A 23,021-nucleotide genomic window follows, 5' to 3' on the forward strand; every position below is an offset into this window, starting at 1 on the left:
GGTCCACACTGCAGGAATGGGACAGGCCACATGGTCTGGCCACAGAGAGAGAGGTCAGCCCCTATCTTTATTCTAAAAGTTCTAGAGCAGAACATGTTGAAGAACATCTTTGTGCCTTCTTGGGCAGTGCCTGGGGATCCTGGCACGCATTTGGATGTCTGCAAGGGGAACTCAATCAAAGTTTGGATTTCACAAAGAATCCTGAGAGGCTATAACTGGTGACCCACAGTTCCTGATCCGTCTCCCCCAACTCTCCTTTCTTCCCCGATCCCTTTTCATTGGTCATCTCCTCCCACTTGTTGGTATTAGAAAAAAAACTCTACTAATTTCTAGAAAACAAGAGGCATGTATTCACATGTTCAAAATAAAGTCCAACTTTCATCATGATTGGCAAATGCATAAAAGGTCATCGAAGTTTCCATACCTATGTAAATTGAGGTGGCTGGGTCTCTAGTAAGTCTGAGTGCACTGGTGGTGGGGCAGGGTGGAGGGGTGGTGTGCGCGTTGCACAAGGGAATCAGAAGGAAGGTGCTGGTTGGGTGTGGTGGCTCCTACCTGGTAATCCCAGTACTTTTTGGGAGGCAGAGGCAGGCAGATCACTTGAGTTTAGGAGCTTGAGCCCAGCCTGGCCAACATGGTGAAACTCTGTCTCTACTAAAAATACAGAAAATTAGCAGGACATGGTGGTGCATGCCTATAATCCTAGCTACTTGGAAGGCTAAAACCTGAGAATTGCTTGAACCCATGAGATTGCAGTGAGCCGAGATTGCACCACTGCACTCTAGCCTGGGTGACAGAGCAAGACTGTCTCAAAACGAACCAAACCAAAAAAACAGAAGGTGCTTTAGGTGGTCATAAAACGGATGGAAGGCTTCCGAGGTCAAAGGGACTACTTTTGTGCAATATCCGCCAATATCCCATAAAATAAGGAAATGACCAAGGTCTTTTCTGTTTGGTTCCTTGGAGCATGTATGTGTTCATGTGTGTGAAAACCTGTTTTGGGGGCAATCAGGACATAAAGGGAGAGGGACAGGTCAGATGACCCCTTTCCCCCCTACCTCTTCCCAGTTTAGCTTTGCTCTCCGTCAGCGGTACACACACTCGTTTTGGGGACAGCTTGCCTCCTAGGAAGGAGGCTTTAGCAGCTCCTGGCAGTATTCGGCTTCATAATGATCAGCAGCTTTTCTCCAATGGTCCTAGAAGGGACTCCCCAGCCTGGGAAGATAGGGATCTTCTCTTCTTTACTAACTCCTTCCATCCAGTGCTTATTCTCAGACAAACCTGAGGCCTTGCTGGGTGAAGAGGTCAGGGAAGTGGGCACACAAAAACACCACAAACGGCAGTCTCATGTATATTTAACAATATATATTTATATATATTTTCTAAATCAGTACATTCAGTTTTTAACTTTTTTTCTTCACAAACAGAAGAACTCTTACAATAGTAGACTTTCTAAAATAAATACTATTAAAATAGAGCTTCAAAATAAATATTCTATACAAAGAAAACCTTCTGTGGTAACTTTGTGGTGGGGCGAAGGTGGGCTATGGTGAAGAGGGAAATGAAGTCGGGATGTGGCGGGGTGGGAGCCTTGAACAGTTTTTCTGTTTGTAACATGAAACCAAGCTGTGGGACAGTGAGAAGAGAAAGCAAGGCAAGACACCGCACGCAGTTACCCACAGCAGAAAATGGCAACGCAAGATTCATCATCAACTGTCACAGTAAGCAGAGAGGGCATGAAAATGCTTGTCAAAGGCATGAACCAGAAGGCTGGTGAGGCTCGCGGGATGCCCCAGTGAATTGTACAGTGTAGAGCCGCGCTGCACACGCCCGCCAGACACTTCCTGGGACAGCAGGGAAGGAGAACAGGACGATTCAAGGTGACAGTCATCCGGGTTCTGGTGCAGATCACTCTCCACGTGTGCCATCTCAGACAAATCATTATCTAGCCGGGCCTCACTGGAGGTATGATGGTGATTGACAGATTCCACAAGGCTGAAAGAACCAGCCATGTCCTACAAGGTCTTCCATCTCAGCGGTGAGGGGGTGTGAACCAAAGGAAGGGATTGGTCTTCACCTCCTTCCTGCTTGGGAAAGCCTTAGCTGTGCCCATCTTTTTATCTGGGGGGCTTTGCTACCCAAGCAAAGTTCCCAGGGTGCTTGCTGGAGCGCTGTCCTTCATAGACACAGGCAGCCAAAGCCCCCTAGGAGAAGGGTCCTGGATCCCAGCTGCCCCTCGAGTTAAGGCAGAACCCCCACCCACCCCAGGTTTAACAGGGGTGAGAACCAACCAGCACTCTTCAATAAAGGTCAAGCCGAGACATCGTCCAGCTGAACAGGCCATTGGTGACAGGAAATACACTCAGCCAGAAGCAGCTACACACGTGTGTTGTGTTTCTGAGTGCTGGGTCTCTCAGTGGCCCTCAACTGGCCCGAGGGTCCACAGGCAAGCCAGCTTTATTCTTCTCTCTCTGTGTGTGTGTGTGTGTGTGTGTGTGTGTGTGTGTGTTAAATTCTTGCCAAGTAGCTGAGAAAAACAATACTGAGGGACTGCTACACAGCCAAGCTGGGAGAACCAAGGATGGTTCCTTCGCTCCTTCCCATGACCACAGAGCACACGGGGCACTGAAGTGAACTCAGAGAGCGCTCTGCAGACATCCATCAAGCAGGCTGAAAGCAAACCAAGAACAATCTATAACAGGGGCAGGGGAAGAAAGGAAAAAGCAAACCCAAACCCAGAAAAATCCGTGTTTACAAGTATGTACACAAAAAGTCAGGGTTCAGGAGGCCGTTCGCCAGAAATAGGGTCTCTGTCAGTAGACAGTGTGGGGTGTGTGTGTGTGTGTGTACACAGCTTATGTAAATCGACTCTCCACAGAACGGGTGTGTAGACCATCAAGATCACCAAAGTGCAACTTGCCACTGGGTCAAGTTTCCCATGGAGAGAATTTGAGGGAGGGGCCCTCGGAAAAGTTCTGAGGCCTCACAGAAGGCGTGCACATGTGTGCTATCGATTTTGGGGCCACCTCATCTGAGGGAAACATCTCCAGTCCCTTCAGTACACTTCTAATACATTCAATTCATGTTTAAGTGGTTGGCTGAAAATGTGTCTTGTTTTCTACCACTCCCTCTGAAATGTTCAAGAACATCCATACATCCATCACAACGTGTGGCAAGGTAGCTACATGAATCAGCCTTGGAAACTGCAGATGCAATATTTCACATTCGCCTTGTACAAGCTAGCAAATGCTACATAAATAAAGTCGAATAATATGACCCTCCCTTCCTCCAATCAATAAATACCTAAGGTTACAATTAACTTACTCTAAATCATAAGATGTTACTACTAGTCTTCAAGAAGGAAAAAAAAGTCCTTGAGAAGCATTCGGTGCAAGCCTATCACAGCTACCTACCTCGTGGCCTCCTTCCTGGAGGTACCTCTGTTCCTACAGAACAAACTGGAAATGCTACGGACGCTCTGCCTCATGCGCTTCCAGTTTCACCTGGGGTGGTAGCTCTTCTGACTCGGGCCATGCCCTCTCATTAGAGGGAAAAACGAAATACCACACAAAGCAAAAACCCCACACAACAGCTGGGGAGGAAGGACCAGATACACTACAGCTTTTGCATGCAACAAGTACCTACCCACTGGACGTGCTGCACCTTCTGAGTCCTTTAGCACCTTGAGAGAAAGAGTTGCTACAGTCTTTGAGGGCTGTCGGGAGAGGGCGGTGTGGCTGTGCACAAAAGCAGGGCTCAAACCCAGTGGCCCCAGGAAAAACCTTTCCCCTACCCTCTCTTGAGCTCTTCCAAGCTCTTCCGACTCCCCTGCTGGGGCTTCCTAACACTAAAATAGACTCTTTTTTCATCATCTCTCTATTTACAGGAAAGATACAGACACATCACTATACACAAAAGGCTATGACAGTGAGCAGCAGAATCAGAAGAGAAGGAACCCAAACCCAGCCTGGCTCAGTGGCCATTCTGCCAATGGGAGGTGCTGCCTCTCTTCTTTGCTGTTAAAATCCTCTTCTTGGTGGGGAGGGAAATTGTGTTCCTTGAGGTTGCTCGCCCCCAGATTTTGAAATCAGCCCTTCCTGGGGGTGGCCCAAAAGGAAGCAAGTTGTTTTATTATTATTTTTTTAAAACACCGTTAGCATCTGGTTTAATTATTCTATAAAAACATAATGACTGGATCCAGAGACCACAGCCTCAGACTCATTGGCAAAATGATATTTGGTCTCGCTTTTGCCGCCCTGGCTTCGTCTACCCATATAAAGTTTCTGGAAGGGATCTGAGTAGAGAGAACCCAGGACATGTAGTGGGCAGGCGAGTCTGTGACTCGGTGAGAACCGAAGGACGGTGTGGTGAGCGGAACACCCCAAGAGTTAGTTGATGCGTTGTTAGGGAGAAGTGCACTGAGCAGTGGCTCCTAAATCCGTCCTGTTGCTCCGGGGAGGCAGAAGAACGAGGCTTGGACTCACTGGCCGTCCTCTGTTCTCAGTGGGCTCCCAAGTATATACAATAGGAACTGCTAGGGTGTTCTATACCTTCCCCAAGACATCAGGAATAGAGTGGGGTACAGTGAGGTGGGGGAGGAGAAGAAGGTATAGAAGACTCCAAGGGTCTTCTTTAAAGGTACCCTGGTACTCAGTTAATAATTCCTCCCAAGCAGCCAGCTCCTGTGAGAGCCAAAGACGATGGAAAAGAGGAAGAGGGAAAGAGAGAGGGAGGGAGGAGGGGACGAAGAAGGAGGGGCTGGGAAGGCATTCAAGCAGCTGCAGCTTCCGGATATGTGTCCACATCTGTGTTCCGTCTTCTGAAAAAGAAAAATCCCCCCCCACCCGCCGCAAACCACACCCTGCCCCCTGCATTGTCTGTTTGACACAAAGTTCCAGGACCCTGAAAAAAATCCCCAAAGTGCTTCTTCATCGTCTTGGGGAAGACAGGGTAGGCGGTGGTCTCTGTATCTTCCGAAGCTGGGGGTGGGGAGTGGGTAGACTAGCAAGGTCAGCCTCAGGAGGCTAAAACCTCTGAGCTTGCTGCAGTCTTCTCAGATGTCAGAAGAGAACCAGATTTCCAGGAGGAGCACTGGGGCTTCGACACAAACCGTCAGAAAGGCTTGTCGGGCCTGCTGGTCTTGGCATCCCCACTGGCTGCTTTGCAGATGACGCTGTTTGTGTGCTTGCAGCGGCAACCAGGGCGGCGCAGACGGTCGTAGCCGCGCTGGGCCAGCTTCACGCAGCCGGTGGCAGGCAGGTAGCAGAGCAGGCAGGGCAGCACCACGGAGAGAGCACCCATGAAGGACCAGCGGGCGCAGCAGTTGGAGCGGGAGCAGGAGCAGGGGTGGTCAGCACAGGAGCCCTCATCGTCCTCGTTCGTGCAGTGGTAGAAGATGCCCTGCACCAGACACATGCACGTGCCGTAGTTGACCAGGGTCTGGGCTGAGCACAGGCACTCCTGGTTGCAGACCCAGCAGGAGGGCAACGTCCGGGGCGACGCACACTCCTTGCACTTACACTTCCCACAGGCCTCGCACAGCAAGAAGTGCTTGTCCAGCTCGGGTGGGACCGCCGGGCCCTTGATGTCCAGCGGCTTGCAGTGGACCACCTTGGGCTGGATGCGCACAGCTCTTGGCGAGGCCTGGTCGGCCACGGGTGGTGGTGCCATGTGGTCTAAGAGCCGCTGGTCGGAGGATGTGCTGCTGCTGCTGCTCACAGAGCTGGGGCGCCCACTGAAGGAGATCCAGTGGTGGGTGACGTCCTGGTCACAGCGCGCGGGCGTCGGCGCCAGCTCTGGGGCCCCGCCCCGGGTTCGCTTTGGGCCAGTGGTGGGGGCCAGGCCAGGGTTGTCTATGTAGTCATTCTCCACGTGGCTAGTCTTCATCTGGTCAATGGGTAGGATGGTGAGTGGGTGCTGGAGCCGGGTGTGGGACATCCGGCTATCAAGAAGGGGCTGGACCATGACTGAGCTGGGAGTCAAGGGGGCGCTCTGTGGGATCGGGGGCTCCATGGGGCTGGAGGTCCTGGACTGTATGGAGAAACAGGCTTCTAGGGGCCCTGGGGGTGGGGTGGGGAAAAGGAAGAGAGAATGGATTCCAGGCATCAGTATGAGGCCTGCCAATACCTCACCCCCCATCAGGTCCATGAGAACCACCCAACTGAATCCCCTCTGTGGACTTTCCACTGACTCCCCAAACTTAGATGGTTAATAACGACAAGAAGTCAGTGGTGGAAATAACACTGAGTACTCTCCTAAGCACCATATACATCACTGACTTCATGATAATCCTAAAACGTAACTACTATTATCCCTTTGCTATTTACAGCAAAGACATGTTCAAATTAATTTGTCCAAAGTCACACAAAGCTATCCAAAACTAACAGTAGCAAGCCTCAAACCTGGGCAGCCTGAGTTCGTTCTCTGAGTCACTGTGAAACATGCTCCTTATTTAAGATACACAGCTCAGTGGACGTAAACACAGGGTATCTGGAACCAGACTCAAATTTGATTCTCACTTTTGCCTAGTGATATTGCTATGAATGAGGTTCTTTCATCTCTATGCCTTAGGTTTGGATTTTGTCATCTGTAAAATGGGTTCTTGTGAGGATTAAATGAGACAATGCATATCTATTACCTAGCATATTAACTGGCATGCAACAACAAGTTATCACTGTCCCAGGAAATAAGTTTAGCTCTCCTGAACACTTATAAGCACTGCATGCCAAGCATTGTGCCAGGTGCTGGGGACAATGTGGTGAACTCAACACACAGCTCTGGTGCTCCCATGGAGTTTATCAGCTGGATAAACAAGCCCTTCTTCCAGATATTCACAAGAGAAGGAAGGACTGTATCTAAAGCCTGCACATGCAGGATATTAACTTATTACTACCACTTCTTAAGAGCAGCAACCTGCAGTGGCTAATAATCCCTAGGTATGTGAGCTTCTGACAACTTGGATGGGAAATCCTCTAAAGGGGCACTCACATCACCCATTTCCAAGTGCTGAGCTGAATATTCAGCCTAAATGCTATTTACTAGAATAGCTAAGCCAACCCTGGATCAGTTTCTAATTTCACCGAGAGAGTGCAATTTTAAGTTGGAATCCAGCCAGAGATTCAACTGCAGTGCCTGACACGGAACCCCAGGAAGTCACTTAAATCAAAGAGCGGAAATGGCTTGGTTCAAATTTAGAAAGTGCACATTGTTTTCTATTAGAAGTGCCATTTCCTTGCCTACTGACCTTTACATTTGGAATTCTGCTGGAGATCAATTTAAAGAAATAGCAGCAGAAGGCCAAGACCTCTGCTCAAGGGGACACAATTTGGAATCCAAGGGAAAGATTACACTCTGGGAAGATTCTACCCCAACCTTAAGAACCCCAGGGAATGGGGAGGGAGGGTAGAAGAGAAAGACAAGTCTTTAAAACAAAACCAAAAAAAGACCATTGGATTGATATATTATGAGGTGGGGTTTTAGTAAACACTTGCATTTATTAAAATTTGCATCAGGATGCTAATGGTGTTCTAATGAGGAGAGCTGATTCTGCACCCTCTGCTGTTAGGTTTATCTAGAACCTGTGTAAAATAAAGAGCTAGCTCTAGATAAAAGTTTATGAAGGGGATTAAAAGGGGGCTATCCACGGGGCTCCAGTATGTTTATCACCTACCCTGCTAAATGCAAAAAGCACCCAGTCTTTTCTGCAAAGTTCAATGCTCAGTCAACTGATACTTCCCATTCACAAAGGGCATCAACTATTGGCTTTGCTCCCATGGCCCAACCTACTTAAAAAGATGCTAGTATTTCTTTTTTTTTTTTTTTTTTTTTTGAGACGGAGTTTCGCTCTTGTTACCCAGGCTGGAGTGCAACGGCGCGATCTCGGCTCACCGCAACCTCCGCCTCCTGGGTTCAGGCAATTCTCCTGCCTCAACCTCCTGAGTAGCTGGGATTACAGGCATGAGCCACCATGCCCAGCTAATTTTTTTGTATTTTTAGTAGAGACGGGGTTTCACCATGTTGACCAGGATGGTCTCGATCTCTTGACCTCGTGATCCACCCGCCTCGGCCTCCCAAAGTGCTGGGATTACAGGCTTGAGCCGCCGCGCTTGGCCAGATGCTGGTATTTCTTTAACACACTTTGTTTTTCCTGCCTTGGAGTAAGTCTAAATAGTGGCAGTGCCTGCCCCCCGTGTACTCTTCAGATGAAACCAGAGTATCACCTTGGAATGGGAGACTTCCTCGTGGCAGAGTTTGCCTTAAGTGTCTGGCAGCTCTGCCACCAAAGAGTAGCCACTTGCCAAAGCAGCCTCCCGTGGAGATCCTGTGGTCAGGGCTGGAGAGAGGGAATGCAAGTAAGCCATCTATGGACAGGAGTTTTTCCAAGGATCAGGCTGATGACAGGGTAGGAACTCCAGGGAATGCTACCTCAGCCTGCCCATTTATTCTCAATAGGGGGTTCCAAGGCCTTGCTTCCAGAGTAAGTACGTTTGGGCAAGAGGCCAGGGTTAGGAGCCCGAGGTCCAGCACTGAGGACTTTGCCTGGAGGAAAAGCTGTGACTTGGCCTAAGAATAAAAAATGCCGTGGATAAGGTTCTCCGGCACCAGCCAGAACCCTCACCCATGGACGGTGACGACATGATTCCCTTGTTCCAAAAACCCCTGTCAGGAATATTCAGGGTCCTGCCAACACAAAGTAGGCAACAGTTTGAAGCTTCTATTGCCCCATATAGTGGGGTTTTGTCTCTCAGGATCAGGATTGGGTCTGGCTGTGCTGTGGAAGAAAGTAAAATACGCCCTTCCCTTAAGCAGATTCACTCTCTCTTTTCTTTTTTAATTTGTGAGGTTCTCTAAAAACAGCCACATTTCCTATAGATAAAGAAAAAGAAATAGGCAATGCTCATTTAATGGGCCTTGGAATCAGAAGGCAGATTCCCCAGTTCCTGGAAAAGTCCCACCAGGAAGCCAGGATGGAAACAGCCACAGGCAATGGGGATGTTGGCATTTGCAAGCTCCCATAACCCTCCAGAGGCAGCTGTCAACATCTGGGCCTGCAGCTGAGGCCAGACATGGGGATGGGAGCTTGGCCCACGATGACTCGGCTCTCTGGGGACGAAGCAGCATCTGATGGCTCCACTGGGCATATTCTAAAATGTGTTTTTCCTATCATAACCCTAATGCAGTAGGATTCCTTTTGACCACCAGCTCAGCAAAAACCAAATCAGAGTTCCACTGCTGGCCTCACCCCACACCAGCAGGGACCCTCCACAGAAGGGCCCTCTAAGAGTCTCTGCTGAATTTGTCTGACAAAGAAATACAGTTTTCTGAGCTGTCTATTGAATAAGCCCTCAGCACAGCTAAATGATGTCTCGAAAGAAAGAAAAGAAAAGAAATAAATCCAGGCGCTTGTAATCCCAACATTTTGGAGGTCAAGGCAGGCGGATCACTTGAGGTCAGGAGTTTGAGACCAGCCCGACCAACAGGATAAAACCCCATCTCTACTAAAAATACAAAAATTAGCTGGGCATGGTGGCAGGTGCCTGTAATCCCTGCTACTTGGGGGGCTGAGGCAGGAGAGTTGCTTGAACTCAGGAGGCAGAGATTTCAGTGACCCAAAATCACACCACTGCACTCTAGCCTGGGCGACAGAGCCAGGGAGGGAGGGAGGAAAGGAGAAAGAAAGAAAGAAAGAAAAGAAAAAGAAAAACTGGGAGAGAAAGAGAGAGAAAAAAAGAAAGAAAAAGAAAAACCAGCCAGGCACGGTGGCTCACGCCTGTAATCCCAGCACTTTGGGAGGCCAAGGTGGGTAAATCACGAGGTCAGGAGTTAAGAGACCAGCCTGGCCAACATGGTGAAACTTCTTCTCTACTAAAAATACAAAAAGTAGCCGGGCATGGTGGCAGGCACCTGTAATCCCAGCTACTCGGGAAGCCGAGGCAGGAGAATCGCTTGAACCCAGGAGGCAGAGGTTGCAGTGAGCTGAGATTGCACAACTGTACTCCAGCCTGGGCAACAAGAGTGAAAGTTTGTCTCAAATTAAAAAAAAAGAGAGAGAGAAAGAAAGAAAAAGAAAAAAACCAACTCTAAGTTGATCTGGAAGATTAATCTCTACTCACTAAGAAACACCCACCCTCTACTCTGAGCAACGCTGACAATCTTAAGTGCAGTTTAATATGTGCTCTCTGCTTCCCCTGCATGGAAGGAAGAGATTTATAATATAAATAGGAGAGAGGAGGCTTTGCCTCATTTAGGCGGTTTGGAAGAGACTGATGGCCAATTTGGAAGACAGTGGACAGAGAAACAAAGCCAGCACTCCACTTAGCCAAGGAAGCACCTCTATCAAGTTTAGGTGGTACTCTTACAAATTGGCAGGAGGGAAGGGACTTTTACCTCCACTCAACCTTCTAATAATAAAAAATAATAATTATGGAAGCGGCTAATATTTACAAAACATTTCTTGGTACCAGGCTCTATGCTAAGCCCTCAGTGATTTTATTTTCTCATTTAATCCTCACCATACTTCCAAGACAGTACCCATTTTACAGAGGAAGAGAGGGAAGCACAAAGGTCATAGAGCTAGCAAGTGATGAGAGCAGGATTTGAACAAAGACAGCAGAGGCTTCAGAGGCTGAAATACTAACCATTCAGCCCTGATTGACAATGACTTGCAAAAGCCCTCCATAACCTCTGGGACTTCACAGAAAGCCATGAAAGTGCCATCACTTTCACAACCATGGACCCCTCCAGCCCTCACGGATCATCATCAGAACATCCTGGGGTCTGCAATGCAACCAACAGGGAAGAAAAGCCTGAACCCCACGTAGGGGAATTGTCAGTTTGGAGAGCGAAGGCTGTGGGGGGTTTGTCATCTCTCTCATTGAAGGCTCTGAGTTCAAGTTCTCTTCACTCCCAATTCAGTGTTCTTTGCCATCGACCTGTTTTAAAAGTGGTTTCGCCGGGCGCGGTGGCTCAAGTCTGTAATCCCAGCACTTTGGGAGGCCGAGGCGGGTGGATCACGAGGTCAAGAGATCGAGACCATCCAGGTCAACATGGTGAAACCCCGTCTCTACTAAAAATACAAAAAATTAGCTGAGCATGGTGGCACATGCCTGTAATCCCAGCTACTCAGGAGGCTGAGGCAGGAGAATTGCCTGAACCCAGGAGGCGGAGGTTGCGGTGAGCCGAGATCGCGCCATTGCACTCCAGCCTGGGTAACAAGAGCGAAACTCCGTCTCAAAAAAAAAAAAAAAAAAAAAAAAAAAAAAAGTGGTTTCATTTTTAGTTTCCTTATAGTTGAATGAATCTCACTTGTAGGAGTTTATTACAAAGCAGTCCCCAAAAGGTAACCCTGGGGTGGAAAGGAATCTCTATTCCTCCCCACCTACATTGATGGGACTCCCTGGCCCAGGTCTGTGAGGAAGGGAAGGAGCCAGGACACAGAGAGTTCTAGGATACGGAATCAGCGGGATATCAAAAACCCCAGAGCACACAACCCTGTATTTGCTGCTTGGCGGGTCTGGGAGCCCAGAGCCAGCCAGTCTGACACTCACTGCATTTGTACCTGTAGGGAGGGGCCGAGCATCAGGCTGCAGACCGCTCAATACAGGCTGGCTGAAAGGAGTCAAGAGGCACATTAAATGTCCACACAATTGAGCAGGATGCCTAATCCGACCCATCCTCACGCTCCCCTAGACTTAGCCCAGGGAGGTGGTGAGTTGAGAAATATTGGGAAAACCTGACAGTTGTACTTTTGCAAGCTACAGGTCAGCTAATGACAAACTGGCAAGAGGCTGTGGATGAATGGGTAGCTTGGGCACTGCCCCATTCAGTCTCAGCGGGTTCTTTCAGTGAAGGTTGTTTTAACCCTTTAAAAACTCAGAAGAAAGGTCTCTAGGCTGCCAGAGAGCCTGCCCACCACTATTGCTTGGTTCTTTGTGACAATATCCCAGTTTAGCTAATTAAGCTACAACTAAATGATGACTTATTGCTTTAAAACGACTTTAAAAAGAAGGGGAGGGATGCTGAGGTCTTGCCCCTCCCTACACCCTAGGAAGAAAGACAATCTGCTGAGAATGGCCCCAGTGGGAGAATAGAGGAGCATTTGGGCAGCTGGATTTGTCTACAAATCCTTCTTCCTTCCCCCACCTCCCTATCCTCAGCACCAGCATGAAGAAGTTCACCTCTGGCCATAATCTGTTAGAGACCCCAAAAGAAAACAGTTGCTTTTCATCACTGCATCCCATCACCAGTTATCGGTTCCCATCCCTCTTCTTCTCTTCCCTCTTTCACAGTCAGCTGAGCTCCAAAGCCCCAGCACAGGAAGGGTGGGAATCTTGCTGGACTTCGGCTTTGGGCTATTTAATCAGCTTCGAATTTCTGCTTCACTGTATTACCCCCTTAATTGTCTGCTCAGATTCCCAGAAAGAAGGATTAGAAGCCAAGAGTCAGTAAAGAAGGAGTCAGAAGGAGCCTGTTAACCACTGGCATGGTTTGGGAACTACTGGCCAAGTCAAGATCTGGGTGGGACCAGAACCCTAGACCCCCCAGGGCAGGGCTTCTTCCCACAGACACTAAGATCTTATTATTTGTCTCCTTAACCTCCACCACGAAATGAACTTACAATAATAGATTTTAGCTTACTCCTGGGACTGGAGCAGGAAATGACTTTCCCTTCCCCTAACCAGAAAAAGAAAGACCACTGACAAGGGAAACCACTCTTCTGCAAGTGGCCACCTGCCCCAAAGGGCCCCTTCCCTCCTCCGCTAGATCCAGCACATCTGTGGCTCCCTCCCCTGTGCCCTTGCTTCCTTCACTGACTGGGGCCTGTCCTTGGAAAGAACAATCGTGATCACAGCTGAACTGTGGAGCCTCTTAAGCCCAGCCACATGTCCCGGATACATTCCCCAGCCTTGTCAGCTGTCCGGATCTGCAGGGTGGCCCCAAACCCCTGAGAGCCAAGAATACCCCGCCTCTTACATCATGCAACACCCCACACCTCCTGTGCAGGAAGAGGGCACCGTTAAAACTAGGCCCTCCTCCCAGTAGCCCAGGAATCACAATGAGCCTGGCCCTCATCCTAGCTGCTAACTAGCAGCTCTGCAGGCCCCTGTCCCCTTGGGAGGAGTTTATTTTCTCTACTATACAGATGGGGAAACTAAGGCCATGCTTAGCAGGTTTGCCTAATCACTCATCTGCTCTCTTCTGGCCCCTGGCTTGGTTCTGGAAGGAGCAATACAGCTTTCCGTACGTTGTTCAATCACCTTCCTCTGGCTCTTTTCAAAGAGCAAAAATGTATTCTAATGAGTCACTGCTTTCTCCCCTCAGGGAGATAGATATAGGTTGGCCATGAGATAGAACCTTCTCTGCTCCAGCCATTTTTCCCTTCCTCAAAAACTCGGTCGTGTCTACATACAAAACCCCAAATTTTCAACTTTATCTCCAAATTCAGAGGCCTGGGTGAGAATTCTTAGCCAGGCTGTCATCACAAGGGAACTGCCACCTAAGTAAAGGCCAGATGACAGACACTCTCGATTTAGAACCAAATTGAACACTATGATTCTCCAAGAAACACTGGACTTTTCTGAATAAAGAGGGAGGGCTCCTTCCTAGGCCTCCTTGGCACTAACACCCAGGCCCTAATTAACAGGATAGCCCAAGGATAGAAAAACACTATGGGGGCCCAGATCTGGGAGTTAGAAGATGTCACACCTCGAGACTTTCCGCACTGGAAACTGAAATCCCCACATATGGTCCCAAAGTATTAAATCCCAGAGCAACACAGCTCAAAGGTCATTTCTGGAAGTATTAATGGGTTTTATTCCTCTCTTAATTTTTAAATCACCGATTTTCAAATTTTGCACTGAAAGGCCACTTTCATTTATTATTCTTGAATGTCAGCCAAACCTCTGGGCACAGGTTTACCAAAGTCGGGGGCGTCATGGGTGTGAACTGAGTAGGGCAGATTTCCGAAGAGCTACATCTCTTCTCCAATTCTGGGAGGATGCAGATAAAAATGGCATCCGAAGCTGGGCGCGGTGGCTCATGCCTGTAATCCCAGCACTTTGGGAGGCTGAGGCGGGTGGATCACCGGGTCAGGAGTTCGAGACCAGCCTGACCAATATGGTGAAACCCCGTCTCAAAAAAAAAAAAAAAAAAAAATGCATCCGAGGCCGGGCGGGGTGGCTCATGCCTGTAACCCCAGCAACTTTGGGAGGCCAAGGTGGGCAGATCACGAGGTCAGGTGTTCGAGATCAGCCTGGCCAGCATGGTGAAACCCAGTCTCTACTAAAAATACAAAAAGTAGCTGGGCGTGGTGGGGCACACCTGTAATTCCAGCTACTCGGGAGGCTGAGGCAGAAGAATCATTTGACCATGGTGGGTGGAGGTTGCAGTAAGCCAAGATTGCACCACTGCACTCCAGCCTGGCTGACAGAGCAAGACTCCGTCTCAAAAAAATAAATAAATAACAATTACATCCATAAGCTCCAAATTTCCACCTGTCCACAGCCTCTGCCCTGCTATGTGCTCTGTCTCCTCCCACCAGCCCTAACTAAAGCTTTATAGTAAGATGAAGCCATTTCAGAGGGTGATCTGGAAAAGGTCGTGGGGCTGGGCAGGAGCGTCAAGGGCAAGAGGCCATTTACACTCCACCAAAAGGGAGTGACTCCCATAACCAACAGATGCTTTTAAAGTCTCCTCACTGTAGGTGACCAATATTTGTCCTTTGAGATTTCAGAAATCTGCTACTAAAATCCCCACCCCACACCCGTAACTGGCCACACAGCTCGGTTGGTAAGTGTGTGCGCTGTTCACCACATTAGGATTTGTCTGGAGCCTGGCGGCGCGTGAGGACCCTCCCAAGGGATAGGAAAGAGGAAATGTGATTTCACGCTGGACGTCTTCACTAGTTTTTTCCCACCCTTCTGGGAGATAGAGAGGGAGTGATAGAGAGAAATCTTTAACCTCAGACCTACCTTTCCTAGTCCTCCCGACATCCGCACTTAAAAAAAAAAAAAAAAAGGCTGAAAATTTCAGAGACGTTTATGCTCCATTTGTGTGAAGATCTGGAGATCTCTGAACATTGCGAAATTCACCAGTGCAATATTGGGTAGGGCCTCAGGCAGACCGAGCTCATTAAGAGATTGATAAACCCACAGTTCCCCAACTGCTCTGGGCCTTGTACCTTCCAGCTTTGAATCCCGAGAGGCTTGTCGGAGACGTTAGTGCTTCGGTCAGCTGCAGAGACAGACAAGTGCTTGCTCCCACCCCTCCGAAAGTTCTCTGGCCTCTAGAGGTTCTGGCCTCTCTCAAAACTGGAGAGAATCATGCCACTGATTAGGAAGCAGGAAAGAAGGGGCTGCCACTAGGTTTGGGCACCCCACTGTACACTCTTCTTTCCAGCACTAACCAAGCTGGGGGGTACTCGGAGCCTTGCTGCACCAGAAGGCGGCCTCCTGCCCTCACCGAGGCCTGGCAATATGGATGCTCCTCCAGCAGCTGGTGAAAGAGGCAGTCAGCAGCTAGCCCCTCTGCCTACCATCTAGTCCCTCCAGCCCGTTTCGCCTCTCTTGTCCATCCCTTAGCCCTACAAGCCATGCAACCATTTTCCGTCTCTGTTGCCTCTTCTGCCCACAACCCCCTGCCCCCAATCAAGGAGAATTGAGAAACCTTCTTGCACAAGAGCAGCTGCTGTCTAAATGCTTTTTGATCGTCTGCATGGAAGGAGAACTGGGCACAGCCTTGGCCCCAGTGATGGAGCCAAGCTCCAGCCGCCCTGGCTAGCCAACCCGCCCTCACCCTGCTCACTGTCCCCGGGGTCTTGGGGATTCAGAATTTTTCAGAACGTACCGTCTCTATCCTTCTCTCTTCTTTGTGATGTCAAGCCTGGTACCACCAAGAAGAAAGGAGGGAAAGTAGGAGCCTTATCTCTCCTAGGTTCGCAACCTCTTCCTCCAGCTCCCACACGCCTGGCGTTCTGTAAACGCACCTTCAGCCCCCACCACAGCCCTAGCACGGCCTGGGGTCCCGGGGGCCTGGCACAACTCGGTGCTCGGGGATAGGGAGGTACAGGGTGGCCGAGAAGCCTCAGGCCCTGCGGAGGCCAGGCAAGAAAAAGGCAACTGCAAGGCAGTTGCACAGCATAAAATGCGGCAGCAGAGCAAAGGTCAGACGGCGAGGAACAGCCTCGCCAAGGAGAGGGAGCAGAAATGCCCAGTCCTCAGCCAGCCCCTCGCTGACCATCGAGGGAGAGGCAGAAGGGGAGGGAATCCACTCCGTCACGGCTCCAAAGAGAAAGGAAAAATCTACGTCGAGCATAGGCCGCTGCGGCGGGCTGAGAGATACACGGCAAAGCTGGCACCGTGGGCACCGAGCTGGGAGGTGGGCGAGTCGCCCAGAGTGAGGGCGCCCCCCGACCCAAACGGTGGCTCCTGACCAAGCCCAGAGCCGCCCGTTCCAGCGCTCGAGGAGGGTGGTGGCAGAAGGAGGAAAGAGGCCAGGCCAGAGGCAAACTCCCGGGACACGCACCGGGCTTCCCGAGTCGCAGAGGGCGGGGAAGCTGGGCTTGGCAATGCCCAGGGGTCGGAAACGGCGGTGCCAGGCTGTGAACACCCCCGGCGCCGTGCCGGCCGGACCGAGGGCGTCAGGGAGCTGCGGCGCACCGCAGCGACTCAAGGAGGCGCAGGCTGAGGGGAGGAACACTGAGGCGCGCCTAGAAATAGCGCACCATTTGCCCCAGCCTAAGGGGGAGTCGCGTCGCGGCTCACACTGGGCAGTTTCAGATCCCAAAACCGGCCACGGACTTACTTTGAGGAGCTGCAGGGTCACAAGCATCGCCCCACGTCTGTGTAAATCCCGGAGCCGGAGCAGGTCAGCCGCCGCTGTACTCGCAGACGCCGGCCGGAGGAACCGGCAAGGCTCCCTGCGCTCCACAGCGCCAGCTCCGCGCTGTCAGCTCCGCTCGCTACCTCCGCGGCGATGTTGCAACCACTGCCTGGGAAAATGGCTTTTTTATGAATGGGAGGGAAGGGAGCTCCAGTGCGCACGCGCGTCTTTCGCGATTCTATGAATGGGTGGGCACAAGAGACCTCGAGCGCGCATGCGCTGCTCTCCTTTTTTTATGAATGGGGGGCGGGAAAAGATCTTAACCCGTGATTGCTGGGACTGGCTCTAGCTCTATCAGGAGCCGTCGCTCTTTTACAAAGAGGGGTGGAGGTTCCAGTGGAGGTTGTTGTTGCTTTTTTTTTTTTTTTAATGAATGGAGGGCGGCGGCGACTGCTGCAGCTGGGCCAGCTGCGCGGGCTGCACCCCCTCCCAGCCTGCGAGAGGAGGTAAAGGCCACCTTCACGCCACTGCGGGCCTGGGCTGGAACCGTCAGTGTCCCTGGGGGGCAGGGGGCACTGCGGCCTCCGGATCCAGGGTTGAGAGCAGGGTGGGGGAGAACACACCTAGATCTGGGGATCTCTGCCCCCCGCAGGCAGTCAAAAGGGGGGACGGGAGGACCCCTGCTGGGGGCCTTCTCTTTCTCTAGACCAGTGACGCCAGTGGGGAGGGCTCTCGAAGCTGCATTTACCAAAAATTAAGAAAATGTCCATCATCCATATCAAAGGGTGGAGTGGGGGTTGGTGAGTGAATCTGGTTCCTTTTCCTGAGGTTGAATCTTTTGTGAGTGCTGGCCGCCCCTCCCCCCATTTCTTCGGTGTAGACAGTGACTGGGCCCAGGCCTCTTCCGGCTCCAGTACCCCCCGGGGCGATTCTGGCAACTCAGTCGGAGGAAGCCTGGCCCTCGCCTCCCAGCGTTCCCCCTGCCCCCCGCCCCAGTGTTCTGTCCGCAGTGCCCGGGCGTCTGCCCGCCCTCTGCTGCCCCAGCTAGGTGTCCTCTCTCTGTCCCAGTCGGCTTCCCAGCCCTCACTGGACGCTGGCCTAAGGAGCCCTGGTCCACTGACGGCCCACGGCCCTTTGCTGTTGTAGGCGCCTTTCCCAAATCTCCCGACCTCTCGCCAGCCTCCCCTCCGGGGAAGTGGGAACCGCCGGGAACTGGCCAGGTGGATGGGTGGAGCCGGCCGCGCCGAGGATGCTGCCGGGGTGGCCTCAGGATTAAATAACAGCAGGGCTCTTGAGCCGCGGAGGAAATGGAAATGGCTGGGGATCTTTTCTTTGCTGTTAATGATGGTGGCGTTGAGGGCGGGGGTGAGGATCAGCTCAAGCTGGTGAAAAGAAAAGCCCCCGCCTAATGGCTTGACTCCAGGAAGGCGGGGAGCCCTCGCGGCTGGCTCTGCTCCTCCCTGGAACCGGGGAGCCTGTAGCCTCCGGGAAGTCCGGGGCAAGGGGTGGCTTTGATGCGTGGATAAGAGCAGGGTCTGGGCCGAGGCTTAGCCCCTGCCAGGTTTGTCTTGCCGCTGTTTTGGCCTCTCCGGGAGATTGTGTGGCAGTCTTTTTCTTCCTACGCCATAGGATTGTGCTTGGCTGTTGTCAGAGGAACCAATGAAAGGCTCCCAGCCCAGGGCTGAGGTCTGGCCTAGGGCTGGGGCTGGGACTCTCAAGACAGGCAGCCCAGACCGAAACCCAAGGTCACCGAGTCCTAGTCTAAAATGCCATCTCACCATTTGGACTCACCTCTCCGTGTACCCACCCAGCTCCTGAGGGCACAGCAGACTCTCCCTAAGGAACCTCAGCCTTCCTTTCAGGGGTGAGACCTTCCTCTAAGACCATGAGAACCCTTGCCCAGGACAATGGGTACAGCCGTCCAGACTTCCCTTTAGGGGTGACGAAGTTCAATATCGCCCTCTCCATTTGTCAGCTGTAGAAACTGAGGCCAGGGGTCCTGCACTGGGTATATGGAAGAGCTAATGAATTGTAGCACTGATTTTCTAGATCTTTGCAACCTGGCTCTACTGTGCTACCAACCCTTCCCAGCATCACAGACCTAAAAATCTGTTTCTTGCATGTCATTTAAGCATTTTAAAAATGAAAGTTGAAGCAGTAATTTTCCAGCTGGTGCTCACCTATGGCCCTTGCTGAAACAATTAGAAGGATGGGAATAAATAAATCTTAAATCTATGGCAGAAAAGGAGGATTGGAGGATCTGCCAGGAGAGGGGTTGCTGTCCTGTTTTCTTTGTTAGAGAACTGTCCAAGAGACAGACAGGATTCCATTTCATAGTCTTTCTCAGCTTCCCTGAAAGAGGAGGTGAGGAGACCCCAGCCTGTGGGGTGGAGAAGGAGCTCCCAGTCTTGAGCTGGGAGGGGGCCTCTGATGCTTAAGTACAGCGTGATTCAGAGTGTCTAGGGGGCTCTGGAGGCCATATTTGGTTGTGCTTCAAACCTCAGCTGAGGAATGGTCTGGAGCAGCAGTTATGAAAAATTTATTCGTTCATTCACTCACTTATTCATTGACAGATTCTGTAGCGGGGCCTGCCCTTACTGCAGAGATTCAGTGGTGAGGGACAGACAGCCCTTCCTGCCCTTGTGAAGCTCACAATCTTTTGAAAAGACAGACTGCAATGCAAGGTTGTAAGTGCTAGAAGGGAAATGAGCTTTCTCTGGGGTATGTTGCCTGCAGGGGAGGCGGGAGATGGTGGAAAAAGCTGATTCTGACTTGGTCATCAGGGAATGTCTCTGAAAGGGCGGCTCCTAGTTGTGAGTTGAGACCTGAAGACTGAGAAGTCAATCTTCGGGAGGACTGGAGAGACGTCTCAGGCAGAGGGAGCATGGGTGGAGGCCGTGTGGGAAAAGCCTGCCATATTGGAGGCACTGACAGAAGGCATCTGTGGCCACAGCTTTGTGAGCGAGTTTGAAGTGACCCTGGTGAGGAATTCAGATATCATCCTATTAAGGATTTTAAGCAAGGTCCAACACATTCTGATTTGTGTTTTAAACCTCTCCAGCAGGCCGGGCGCGGTGGCTCAAGCCTGTAATCCCAGCGCTTTGGGAGGCCGAGGCGGGTGGATCACGAGGTCAACAGATCGAGACCATCCTGGTCAACATGGTGAATCCCCGTCTCTACTAAAAATACAAAAAATTAGCTGGGCATGGTGGCGTGTGCCTGTAATCCCAGCTACTCAGGAGGCTGAGGCAGGAGAATTGCCTGAACCCAGGAGGCGGAGGTTGCGGTGAGCCGAGATCGCGCCATTGCGCCATTGCACTCCAGCCTGGGTAACAAGAGCGAAACTCCGTCTCAAAAAAAAAAAAACAAAAAAACAAAAAAACAAAAACACCTCTCCAGCAGCCCTGGGGCCACAGTTTAGGGGATGAAGGGACGGAATGAAAGCTGGCTGGGGAATGCAAAGCATTTGCTCCATTGCAGGGTGAAGATACCATGTTCATTCTTTAGAACTGGGTGGCCGGTAGGCCTGTGCTGGATTTGTTTTTCTACTTTATCTGACTCTGTTTACTCCAAAACTACTCGATGTCTTCCCCAGGTATAACTTGTCTGCTAGAGGCACGTCCCAACAACCTTGCATTCCTGTCAGTGCTAATGACAATCTTTTCCCCCCTAACTCCAAAGAAAACATCCTCACTCCTACCAGATTGTGGCCAGGGGAGTAGAGTGGGTTCAGTTCTGGGATTTGTTCTTTTATTAATCTCTTTTTTTTTTTTTTTTTGAGACGGAGTTTCAGCTCTTGTTACCCAGGCTGGAGTGCAATGGCGCGATCTCAGCTCACCGCAACCTTCGCCTCCCGGATTCAGGCAATTCTCCTGCCTCAGCCTCCTGAGTAGCTGGGATTACAGGCACGCACCACCATGCCCAGCTAATTTTTTGTATTTTTGGTAGAGACGGGGTTTCACCATGTTGATCAGGATGGTCTCCATCTCTCGACCTCGTGATCCACCCGCCTCGGCCTCCCAAAGTGCTGGGATTATAGGCTTGAGCCACTGCGTCCGGCTCTTTTATTAATCTCTTAGCCTTGCTAGGACCTGGAAGATGAGTTAGTGTGATTGTGGAGAGGCAGGAATTCCAATTCACTGACAGTCACTTCTGGAGCACTTACTGTATGCCAGTCCTATGTGCAACATGTTTTCATGTGTAAAATTGGAGACAGCCTGGGGCCCTTGAGAAGTTTCCCCAGGGCTCGGATGTACCGAATGCAGACTCAGCGCGGCTGGGCTCAGTGGTAGAAGGCCAAGAAGCAGGAAAGAGCCTTGGGGACCCTGGTCCTTTGAGGAAGAGAGGATGTGTCAGAACAACAGGTTAGAACTCTGTGCTGGCACTACCTTCTCAGTTTTCTGGTTCAGCGTTTCAGCTATTTCAGCTTTGGAGCTGGACAGCTTGAAAGACAGATGGACAGACACTGACCATGGATTGCTAGGAATTAAATCCTGCCCTTACATGCTCCATAGTCTCAGACAAGTTAATCAAACCTTATGTGCCTCGGTTTCCCCCTCTGCAATATGAAAACTGATAGTAGTACTTACCACAAAGGGTTGAGTGGAGCTGTAATGGAGTATTGACATTGAGCACTTAGAACAGTGTGTGAGCCAGGCACATAGCTCATGCCTGTAATCCCGGTACTTTGGGAGGCAGGAGGATCACCTGAGCATAGGAGTGCAAGACCAGCCTATGCAGTGTAAGGAGACCACCCCCACAATCTCTACAGGAGAAAAAAAAAAGCTGGGTGTAGTAGTACATGTCTGTGGTCCTAGTTACTCAGGAAGCTAAGGTGGAAGGATAGCTTGAGCCAGGGAGGTTGAGGCTGCAGTAAGCTGTGATTGAGCTAGTACATACTAGATGATTATTCAACATATGCAGCTGTTTTGATGCAAAGAATGTTAGAATTTCAAGAGGAGCTCATTTATCTGGATGCATTAAGAACTCAGAGAAAAGCAATCAAAAAATTGTTAAAGTTGGCCGGGCGCGGTGGCTCAAGCCTGTAATCCCAGCACTTTGGGAGGCCGAGGTGGGTGGATCACGAGGTCAAGAGATCGAGACCATCCTGGTCAACATGGTGAAACCCCGTCTCTACTAAAAATACAAAAAATTAACAGGGCATGGTGGCACGTGCCTGTAATCCCAGCTACTCAGGAGGCTGACGCAGGAGAATTGCCTGAACCCAGGAGGCGGAGGTTGCGGTGAGCTGAGATCGCGCCATTGCACTCCAGCCTAGGTAACAAGAGCGAAACTCCGTCTCAAAAAAAAAAAAAAAAATTGTTAAAGTTGTCTTCAATAATAAGTTAAGGCTTATCACAGTGGCTCATGTCTGTAATCCCAGCACTTTGAGATGCCGAGGCAGGTGGATCCTGAGGTCAGGAGTTCAAGACCAGCCTGGCCAACATGGTGACCCCATCTCTACTAAAAATACAAAAATTAGCCGGGTGTGGTGGTGCTCGCCTGTAATCCCAGCTACTTAGTAGGAGAATCGCTTGAACCCAGGAGGCAAAGGTTGTAGTGAGCTGAGATCATGTACTCCAGCCTGGGTGACAGAGTGAGACTCCATCTAAAAAAAAAAAAAAAAAAAAGTTAAAACAATTATACTACAGTTGTCGTCAATGTTTAGCACAATTTTTGCAGGACAAAAGCATTTTTAGACTGGATGCAGTGGCTCACACCTGTAATCCCAGCACTCTGAGAGGTTGAGGTTGGCAGATTGCTTGAGTCCAGGGGTTCAAGACCAGCTTGGGCAACATGGCAAAACCCTGTCTCTAATAAAAATACAAAAACATTAGCCAGGCATGGTGGCGTGCGCCTATAATCCCAGCTACTTAAGAGGTAGAGGTGAGAGAATCACCTGATCTCAGGAGGTCGAGGGTACAGTGAGCCAAGATGGCGCCACTGCACTCCAGCCTGGGTGACAAAGTGAGATCTTGTCTCGAAAAAAAAAAAAAAAAGTGTTGGCCACGCATGGTGGCTCATGCCTGTAATCCTGGCACTTTGGGAGGCCAAGGCAGGCTGATCACCTGAGGTCGGGAGTTCGAGACCAGCCTGACCAACATGGAGAAACCTTGTCTCTACTAAAAATACAAAATTAACCGGGCGTGGCGGTGCATGCCTGTAATCCCAGCTACTCAGGAGGCTGAGGCAGAAAAATCGCT

General features: G+C 50.6%; 1 protein-coding gene and 1 long non-coding RNA gene across 4 annotated transcripts in view; one reads left to right on the top strand and one right to left on the bottom strand.

Annotated features, from left to right (window-relative positions):
* Positions 1 to 1,350: 1,350 nt before the first annotated feature.
* Positions 1,351 to 16,889, bottom strand: SPRY4 (sprouty RTK signaling antagonist 4). Of its 3 annotated transcripts, none has more exons than XM_003920546.3 (2): positions 16,801 to 16,889; positions 1,351 to 6,059 (listed from the first exon to the last, which is right to left on the bottom strand). In XM_003920546.3, exon 2 carries the CDS (start codon positions 6,010 to 6,012, stop codon positions 5,113 to 5,115), a length of 900 nt encoding a protein of 299 aa, XP_003920595.1. In that variant the 5' UTR covers positions 6,013 to 6,059; positions 16,801 to 16,889; the 3' UTR covers positions 1,351 to 5,112. The 3 variants fall into 3 exon arrangements, with proteins under 3 accessions (XP_003920595.1, XP_074237186.1, XP_074237176.1); XM_074381085.1 differs by lacking the exon at positions 16,801 to 16,889 and adding an exon at positions 15,844 to 16,413; XM_074381075.1 differs by lacking the exon at positions 16,801 to 16,889 and having other exon boundaries at positions 2,340 to 11,187.
* A 321-nt stretch (positions 16,890 to 17,210) lies between these two features.
* Positions 17,211 to 23,021, top strand: part of LOC104651355 (uncharacterized) — a 29,878-nt gene continuing 24,067 nt past the window's right edge. The window contains exon 1 of the long non-coding RNA XR_744839.3: positions 17,211 to 17,324. This is a non-coding gene — a long non-coding RNA (uncharacterized LOC104651355). The remainder of the gene's footprint in view (positions 17,325 to 23,021) is intronic.

This window comes from Saimiri boliviensis, chromosome 1 (assembly GCF_048565385.1).
Source record: "Saimiri boliviensis isolate mSaiBol1 chromosome 1, mSaiBol1.pri, whole genome shotgun sequence".
NCBI classification, from domain to species: Eukaryota; Metazoa; Chordata; class Mammalia; order Primates; family Cebidae; genus Saimiri; species Saimiri boliviensis.